This window comes from Vicia villosa, linkage group LG3, assembly GCF_029867415.1.
Source record: "Vicia villosa cultivar HV-30 ecotype Madison, WI linkage group LG3, Vvil1.0, whole genome shotgun sequence".
Taxonomy (NCBI): domain Eukaryota; kingdom Viridiplantae; phylum Streptophyta; class Magnoliopsida; order Fabales; family Fabaceae; genus Vicia; species Vicia villosa.
In genome coordinates, this window is record NC_081182.1 from 41136175 (window position 1) to 41146789 (window position 10615).

The 10615-nt window shown below is 33.6% G+C and overlaps 1 protein-coding gene and 1 pseudogene across 1 annotated transcript; one reads left to right on the forward strand and one right to left on the reverse strand.

Annotated features, from left to right (window-relative positions):
- Positions 1-490: 490 nt before the first annotated feature.
- Positions 491-1633, forward strand: LOC131661114 (probable gamma-secretase subunit PEN-2). The gene is made up of 2 exons (XM_058930536.1): positions 491-822; positions 1095-1633. The coding sequence occupies exons 1-2, from the start codon at positions 576-578 to the stop codon at positions 1253-1255; spliced, it is 408 nt and encodes a 135-aa protein (XP_058786519.1). The 5' UTR covers positions 491-575; the 3' UTR covers positions 1256-1633.
- Positions 1634-7573: 5940 nt separating this feature from the next.
- Positions 7574-10615, reverse strand: LOC131655512 (uncharacterized; annotated as a pseudogene).

Sequence of the window (10615 nt, forward strand, 5' to 3'; positions counted from 1 at the left end):
ACGTAACGTGGTGACAAATTATTTTTTGTTTACTATCAGAAATATAAATTTGAATTTCATAATTTGATTAATTCTGAAATATAAACCAACCTAGCAACATTAAAGAATTTTTTAACACAGAAGATTAAAGAAGTTGTTAATACTTGCAGTATGTTTTAATAATTATTTCCTATGTTCCAAAATAAAATAAATATCATATTTTTAAAAATTATTTGTCCTAAAATAAGTGTCATTTTAGTTTCTAATACAATTTTAGTTTTTATCTTCCAATTATATCTTCTAATTAATACTCTTCATTTACTATTTCTTTCATATTACATTAATGATGATAAAAATACACCAATAATAATAAATAAGGATAATTTAGTAAAATTATCGTTCTCTCTTCATTTATTACATTTTCTTAATTGATGTGAAAGTGTCAACTATGACACTTATTTAACGGTGGAAGTATTAATTTTTTTTTACACGTCACAATAAATTTAATTATACACAATACAAGATGAAGATTGAAGAAAGAAGAAAGAGTGTAGTTTTGTCATCGCTTAGGTTAGCAATAGCATAGATCGGAGGTGATGGATCCATCACAGTCCCACAGCAACAACCCTAATCTGAATCCGAATCCGAATCCGCTGGCTTCATCTGTGCCAATTTGGCCGACGATCGACGGTTCACTAGGGCTGTCGGAGGAAGAATCAGTGAAGTATGCTCGAAGATTCTACAAATTCGGTTTCGCACTTCTTCCTCTTCTTTGGGCCGTCAATTGCTTCTACTTCTGGCCCGTTATTCGTCACTCCCACTCCTTCCCTCGCATTCGCCCTTGTACGTATTTTCCATTTCCCCTCTTTCACTTTTCTCATTTCTTCACAAATTTCCAATTTTTAAATTTTCAAAATTGTTATCTTTTTTGTTTTGTTGTGTTTAGTTGGTATTAGTAGAAATATTGCAAAACATAGGTAAAGATTTGGGTCTAAATGCTGTAGAAATTAGGGTTTATTTGCTGGAATACAGTGAATTTTTTCAATATTTTTGACCTCTTTTAGGGTTTATGTGGAAGAGCTCTTTTATTTGATTTGTTGGACATCTTTGTGCAGATGTTGTTGGGTCTGCAGTTGGGTTTACGCTTTTCTCGGCGGTTCTTTGTTCTTGGGCTCTTACATTTTCCATTGGAGGGGAACGCCTCTTTGGCCCTGTGTGGGATCAGTTGGTTATGTACAATCTTGCTGATAGGTTAGGCCTAGCAGGCTGGAGCTAGTTGTTGTGCTTGGACCCTTAATAGAAGAAAAAGAATCACCTTCTTTAGTGTTTGGGGGAATGGATGTGTGTATTACTGATACAATTAACTATGTATTCTGCTATTGAATTTGTGTATTTCGATCTGGTAACTGGTTCTCGGTGCCTTTACTGCTTTTCGGGCTGCAGGGTGGATATCATGTACGGAGGTTTTAGATTTATTGTTTCAGCTCTTACTGATTTTGCATCTTGTCATAGTATGTTGTGGAACTTGAGAAAGTATGTTGAGGAAGAAAAACTGGTGATACATGCATCATAGGTATTGGAAGTTCAATGAGAGGGGAAGCAAACTATACAATATTTCTAAAAATAAATAAAGTGTGGTCAAATATTTATATTATATGATCTTATATTATGGCATCTGTGACTGCAAAAACGTAGATCATCTGAAATTGGTTGGTTAGAAAGAGACAGTGTATCGAATATTTAACCTAGAAATATTTTGAAATTTAAGGTGTCATGTGTATGATCTTATGTGTAGGGGTGATCGCGGTGCGGTTTGGGCGGTTTTGACCAAAAAAATCATTCGAACCGCAAGAGAAAAAATCGTGCGGTTTGGTTTGGTTCGGTTGGCTTTTAAAAAAAATCCGAACCAAACCAAACCAACCTAATGCGGTTTGGTTCGGTGCGGTTGGTTCGGTTTTTTAGAAATATTTTATTGAACAATTCATATACATATAGATGATAACGAGACTTTGTATTTAGACATTCATACACTATTAAATAACAACAAAACCCGTCATATTTTGACAATAACTTTCTATTTAATATGTAAAAATTAAATTAGACAAAAGTGGAATAATAAATATAAAATAATAGTATAAACCAATATAAAAATTATTAGAATGAAAAAAAAAATAGAAGATACGAGAGATTAGTGAAGGTGAAAAAGAAAAAACAAAAGAGTTGAGAGATTAGAGAAGAAGATGTGCGATAAAAACGAAACTGAAATAGGGAACATTTGCCTAAAAATGAGAAGGTGAAAAAGAAAGAATATAAGAGAGTAGAGATTATAGAAAAAGAGCGAAAATGTATGTGGCAAAGAAGACGCGATAATGCTATTAGAGATTTGAGAAGATCGAGACTAAAATCATGTGTAAGGATGAGAAAATTGTTCGTAATCATAAGGTTAAAGTATTATAGATTTAAGTTTGGGTTGGATGTGAGTTAAGTAAAAGTTAGGTTGTAACATAATGCGGTTTGATTCGGTTTGGTTCGGTTTATAAAATACAAACCGCAAACCAAACCGAACCATGCGGTTTTGTTAAAAGATGACCCAAACTAATCCGAACCAAATGCGGTTTTTTGCGGTTTCGGTTTGGTTTGGTTTGGTTTGCGGTTTTCTATTGGGTTGGTTTGGTTTTGATCACCCTAGTTATATGATCTCAAGTAGGGGTGTGCAAAATATCCGGTTTTTATGTTCAAATCCATAACCAAACCTAAACCACTTTTAAATATCCAGATATAATTGAATGGTTATTAACCGGTTTAGTTATTAATGGTTTGGTTATCCATTCATATAATCCGGATATAATTAAATGGTTATTAACCGGTTAAATTATTTTGGATTCGGTTATAATCCGGTTATTATCCAAATCCAAATATTTTAATTCTCAAAATATTAATTTTTTTTTTGAAAAAAAATATTTTCCAAAAAAATAATTTTCAAAATTGGATTTTTTAAAAAACCGGTTATATAATCATAACCAAATTTATAACCGGTTTTATAACCAGTTTTGATTAAAATGTGGTTATGGTTATAAATTCAAACCATTTAAATGGTTTTAAAATGGTTATGGTTTGGTTTTTGAAAATAATCAACCATGCACACCCCTAATCTCAAGGAACACCTAAAAGATTTTTTTTTTGATAGGAAGGAGGGCCTAAGCCCAAAAGAAAACAAACTACAAGAAAATACTCCTGTTGGAGCCAACACCTATCTTATCTCTATCTATCAAACTTGAGGAACACCTAAAAGATTTTAATGAAGTTTGCAATCTTACTAGTCATTAATATTCATAATTAAATATCTTGCAAATAATATTTCTGCAACATTTAATAATTATGAAAAATGAATAACTATGGTTGACCTTTTTTATCAATATTTGATAATAGCATTTTTTGCATTACTAATTTGATGATTAATAATTCATACAATTTTGTTTTTTCATATTGCTTTCGTTTTTACTTGTGATTTTTCTAATTTCAAATGAAAGCTGCTCGGTGAATCTCATTTCTAATTTCAAATGAAAGCTGCTTGGTGAATCACATTACTAGGTTTGATCAGGGCCGGTCCTTTGAATTTGGGTGCCTTGGGCGAATCAAAAGAATGGTGCCCCTATAATTTTTTTTAACAATAAATATAATTGGATAAAAACACATTTTTATTTGACATTATGCAAAAAGAATACAAGTATGGATCTTTGAATCGTTGTTTATATTACATCAAAACATAAACCGCAGTAAAGAGACTTATTCTTCTTTTTCTTCTTGATCCGATCTTTTTTCCTATAAAAAAATTGACCAAACTTTTAAAATTCTTTAAATATCATCCTCTAGCATTTTTTGTTGCAAAATCATTAATAATTTATTCATAATCAAGGTTCTTCAAAAATTATTTTCAATTAAAATCAACACAAGACTATTTAAATCTATCTTGTGGTATAGTATATCTTAAATAAGATTTTAATTTAAAAAATTTCATTCAGCAGATGTAAAACTAATAGAAATAGTCAATATTATTCTATAAGTTATGCATGCAATAGAAAAACAATTAAAAGTCTTTAAAGAATCCAGTATCATATAGCTTGATTTTGATTCGGTTGTTAAGACTTCTAAAATAACTTTCAATTCTTCAAAAACTAATTCACCATCAGGATCAAGAGAATCGTCATGTTTTAAACAAGTTTCAAGATGTTTATAACATGCTTTCAAGTCCCTATCAGATAATGATCTAAGTCTTTCAATATTAAACAAGAATCCAAAAATATTTTTATATGTAGAGTTGTTTTCTACGAATTTGACGTTTTTGAATAAACACACATTCAATCTCCATTTTATTCTCAATCTTTTAAGCACTAGCCTTAACATTTACAAATCCAGATTCTCTTTTAATATATATATATATATATATATATATATATATATATATATATATATATATATATATATATATATATATATATATATATAGATGCTAAAAAATATTTTTTTGGTGCCCCTAAAATTATGGGGTCCTGGGCTCTCGCCCCGCGAGCCCGTGCTCAGGGCCACCCCTGGGTTTGATTATTGGTATCATTGTTTATTTCCTAACCAAAAGAGAATGGAACTTAGTATCAAAGTCTCTGACCTACTGTAATAACGCATCTTAATTAGTTTAATGACATAAAGAGAATAACTCTAAATTCCACTCATTCATTTTTGTTATTTTGTTTTAGTGGACCATCACACTTAAATGTTAGAACAAACTTTAATATATCTACGAGTTTATCATCTATATAAATAAGGAGTTCATCTATGATCATTCAATTAACTAACCCATATACATGATCATCTCCCGAGCTTATACAAAAACACTTCCCTCACATTTATTTGTGTTTGATGTTTGCGATGACGCATAGAGGAGAAACTCTTATGTAGTTTCATTCTTTTGAATAATTTTATATTTATGGATATATTTGCATGTCAATATTTTACTTTGGAATGTTGTATCAACTACTGTACTATTCGTATATTCTCATTTCTTTTTAAATTATTTGAAATCTGTTTAAACTTCAATCACATTAACTCCTAATCATTCCTCAAAATCCTTACTAAAATACTTTCTTATTGAACTAAGATGAAACCCTACAATTTTCTACACAGAAATAAATACTTTAGTAGTGCAATCTCAAAACTTGGGGCGGTTATTGAAAAGTAATCATCAGTGTTTCTCTTACTCCTTTTATTTTACCCGCACCCCCTAGTAATTTAATTAATGACAACGATTAGTGATTAGTCCACAAGGATTGTGACAGCAACTAGGTTTTTTTTGTTAACCCCACAAAAAACCTTAAACCTTCAAATTGCTTATTATATATACGTTTTTCACTTTTTTTCGAAGTTCAAACAAACGGCACCCAAAGCTGACTCAAAATTCTCCCAAAAGAACCAAACCTGAACATTGTAACCATCTTGATACAAGTTTTTTACTCGGTTCCAAATTTTATGATCTCATGATAACGATAATCAAATCAATAAGACTCAAAATTTTACTGATTTTATTCAATATTGTTTTTGGTTTTATCAGCAACCATGAGTTATTATTCAGACAACATTCCAACGGTCAAAGATGTCACCAAGGCAATTCTCATCATCAAGCAGCAGCGATATCATTGAGGTGACGCCTCCATTACCGATGAGCAACCAACGCTTTGAACCACGTTCAACATCCGATGGTTCCCATTCTTTCAAAAGGACAAGAGTTCCAGACAACAAGCAACCTCCTCCAAAGAGAAGATTGGGCAACATTTTTTTCAAGACCCGTATTTGTACTAAGTTCGGGTTTGGTAGCTATAAAAACGGTGAAAATTGTACCTTTGCTCATGGGGTTGATGAGATAAGGCAGCCACCACCAAACTGGCAGGAGCTTGTAGGTCCGCGTACAGAAGAACAGTTGCGATTGGGCGGGAATCAGAATGGCGATCAAAAAATCATTCATAAGATGTAGATCTGCAAGAAATATTGCAATTGTGATAAGTGTGACTTTCTTCATGAGGATCCTGCGAAGTTTAGGGACGATTCTTGGAATCTGCATTGGAACTAAGCCAGAAAAGGACAGTTATTGGAAGACTAAGTGCATGTTTGGATTGGCTTCTACAAGCCCCAAAAGCACTTCTAGTCCACTTCAACTTGATAATTGGTTTTTTTATCTTGTTTGGATACTTTTTCAAAATCAATTCTCCTCCTCCAAAAGCAATTCTAGTAGAAGCTACAATTCCTAGCTTTTGAGTTTAGTAGAATCAATTCTACATTTATTATATATTATTTATTACAACTCTTTTAAAATTTCCTACTTTACCCTCTTTAATTTTCATCAATTAGACTTCTTTTCTTTTTGATTTGTACTAGAATTTATTACCATTTTGGTAATTATACAATTCAAAATCAATTTTGTTAAAACTATCCAAACAACATTAATGGATAACAATCACTTCTATATCGTTGTATCCAAACATAAATCAATTCTTGTAAACTCAATTCTATTAAAATCAATTTTACCAAACTCAATTCTCTCAGAATCAATTCTATCCACCGCCAATCCAAACACACCCTAAGATATGTTTGTTGAAACTGTTGTTTTTAGCACTTCAGTTGGTGTAACCGGTTATGCTGTTTTTCGTAACCGGTTACACTAAAGCATAGCAGTTTTATTTTTCTGGTTTGACTATTATTTTAGTTTCGAATCATTTGTAACTTTGTACTATAAAAAGGGTTCACTACTCCTCATTGTTGTTAATGTCAATTTGATCACTCACCCTCAATTACTCCTCAATTACTCCTCACTACTCCTCATATATACTATATATTTACATTGATATATGAAAATGTGATTATCACTACTTCTCATATATACTATATATTTACATTGATATATGAAAATGTGATTAGCGTATGTGCTATGTGCTGTTTATATATACACCATATCTTACATTGGATGTTTTGGATTAACATATTTTAATTAGCAAATGAGAAATGTACTCAACATGGGTGCAATGCGATGAAACAAATTATGCCGGTAAGTCATTAGTAACAGGTATCCTACAAGATATGAAACAAGATATGAAACTTTGGTATCATAAGGTTGCGGATTCTTATGTAGTGAAATCATGGTACAGTACATTGTTTACTCACTTAGTTGACACAACACAAGTGATCTGCATGTTGATGATTATTGGAACCTTATTTGAAATTTGAAGGTTCCATGACATGTTAATATGTTTTTCTTGTGTTTCTTTTGTGGATCATCACACATTTTTCTCACCTGTCTCCTATTGAGCATCTTCTTGTGGTCTCAGGGGTATAAGTGGTTCAAAACCCAATTATTTTGGGAAAATTTAAAAAGAGTGTTATTTAAAAAACATGAAAGTAATGTGTTTTTATATTTATGTATTTAAAAAACCCAATTACTTCACACGTGTCCGTGACTATAAAAATGTACTAATTACCAATAAAAAGAAGCAATAAAAGGTAATTATATGAATTGATCACCATCACCATCGCCACTATAGGACATCATACATGAACTCCCACTCAATTTTATTCCTCAATATCAAACATATTTTGATGTATCTATCTCTTATATTGAAAGAAAGTATAATGTCAACAACATTATTGAAACAAATCCGCAACATTTTTCCGTGCTCCGTCAAATTCTGCCTTCCCACCTTGTAGCTTCTTGCGAAGCACTCTTGCAACACAGACAGTAATCTGAGAAAGAGCAAGGTGAAATAAATTCATCTAAAATCTAAAGATTCATCAATCCATGGGCATTTTCCGATCAAAGTTAGCAGCAGAAAACTGATCAATTCTCCTCTTGGCACGTTTCATGGAATTCCTAAGATCCACTAACGAGGGAAGAAGCGTAGGAATATTCATTGGCCTGTAATATTTTTTGATATGTTCACTCAAGCCTGGGGATCCAATATTTTCGTAAGAGGCACTCTTATGAACTCTCGTGTTTTCCTGAACTTCAGATTGCTGATTCTCATTCATATTATGTAAATCTTCCTTTCTTTCTGGTGATCTCTTCCGTTTCACTTCAGCATCATCATCTAAACATTCTTGTCTTGCATCACTTGAATCTGATTGCAAAGGGGCATTAACTGGTAAAATATTGCACTGTACTCTTAAAAAGTCGACATCTTGGAGACCAAATCTTGCTCTTCCAAATAATGTGACAGGCGAGCGATTACCCGAAAGAGTCAACTCTTCCAGTGCTTTCGCATCAGTGCACTGCTTGATGGGTGATTTAGTTTTTGTACAAGGCACAGAATAACAGTTTACAGGTTTGACAAATGCATCTACAAAGTCAGAGGTTTCCACAGTCATATCCAGAAGCTTCAGTACAGAGTTATTGAGACCGGCTTTAGAATTAAAACAGTATTTCTTAACATAATTGAGCTCCATAGCCCTGCAGGGAGGGGTTGTTGAAACAACCCACCTTGGAGCAAGAAGTTGAAGCGCCTCTTCCAACTCTTCCTTGGAAGAGTGCATCGAGTAACAGACATGCCAAACACCAAATTGATCCCTGACTGCTTCATTCATCCTCTTTTTTCGAGAGTTTTGAACATCTGAGACTTCTTCACAAGCATACCACTGAGCAGAAGGGCGGACAATGAGAGGCTCAGTCTGGAGAGTTGCCTTGGCTTCAATCAGTTTTGCTTGTGCTCTTTCATATAGTCCTGGAGATCCGTCAAATAAATGGAAACGGGGAAAACGGGTCTTCACAAATGATTTCAGGCGCGGTAACCATTAGATTCTTGAAACATTCTGGATTTTGGGCTTTATCGACATATATCTTTGCTCCAAATGTTTGGGACACTTGAACAAGGATGTCTTCCTGTCCGAGGACATCACAGGTGAGATACACAGTTGATGCATCAGGATGCTTCCATATACAATTAACAACCTGTTTTGTAGTTCCATAAGCTGAACTGTCAGACAGAACTACTGTTACTCATATTGAGTTAAAGACAATGCAGAATGGTGAGTTCAATTTAACTAAAAATAACTTAGTAATATGCAATTTTTGCGCTTGGGGAAATGATGTGGTTGAAAATTAACTCCAAACTCAGTAATAAGCATCTAGTAATACATTGAAAGTTTCAGAAATTGGAACAATGAAAGCAAACAAAAAAAAGATACATGAAGCATGCTTGGGCTTAAAAATCCACCTGTTGTAACATATTTAATTTTCAACACATAGAAATGATGAGTTTCGGCAACTAGAAAGACCGAGGTTGAAGGGGTTAAACATGATGAAAATTGGGAATTTGTTCTGTGCCTTCCACAGGGCCCATGACGAAAGATCCACAAGCAGAGGATTCCGTCCTCCAGCGCATCAATCACCGACCAATTCAATCAGACGGTTGTCCGCACAGCACGCCGCATCACTCACGAACACTTGATATATAAAGGTAAAGTGCATCATTTCAGGTAATCAAATCCATTTTCACTCTCACATTACTTTTCATTCTCTCACTTACTTGGACATTAGAGTGCTAACCTTATAGGTCAACCCCTTTTCCGCCGCACTAGAAACTTGCTCCACCGATCCAATAGCACATCTCACCACTTCACTACACATATCTAGTTCCCTAGCGGAACATAATTAAATACATTATTACGACCCATCGGTTGTTTTATATACAAAATATCCATACACAATTACAATGAATGTTCAAGATACTCAATGATAAAAAAAATCATATCTTAGCATTACAATATCATGCTCACAAGAGAATACCAATCATAGTACATTTCCCTACAAGTTCTTCTGCCAATAACTTGCTTCTAAAGAGCATGCTAAATGAAAATATGCAACCACAAAATAATTTTCAAAAACCAATTTGAATACCTAAATCATAAATTTACTTCCAGTGTTCATAACAATAGCAACAAAAAAAAGTCATGGGTTTGATGGTGTGCTTAATGTAAACAAAAAAGAGCCAAGGGTTACCGAACCTGTTGAATAGAGGATTGTTTGGCAGGCATGGAACGATTGAAATTTCCAAAAGTACAGTCTAAGAAAACACAATCAAGAGGACATGTAGCCTTTTTTCCTTTCCTCCCTACATACTTATCAGGTAAATTGAGAAGACATTCAAGATTAAGTCTACAATCTCCTGTATGTAAAATATTACCAAATTCACCTTCAAACAAGAACATCACCGCACCAGGACAGTGATTAGCATCAAAAGCAGTGACGGTGAAATCCCCGTCGGGATCATGGATGATCAAGGATTGACCTACTTCGATTTGGAGAAACAGGGAATCATGAAGGTGAGGGTAATGTTGGAGGAGTAGGGTTTTGGTGAGAAGAGAGGAGTGAATAGGGAAAGAGGAATGAGAAGTGATGTTGGAGGAATGGTCTTTGTGAGCGTGTGTGAGGAAATGGTGTCTCTTGCTGATTTTGGAGGATGGAGTCCATGTGTCTACGGAGAAGGGTAAGCCTGGAGGCATTTCGATCGGCATTTTTAGTTGTTTGATATTAATGGATTTAGGTTTTGGGGAAGAAAGGGAATTTGTATTGTTCAAAATTGTGGCAGCTTCCCGCGGAAGC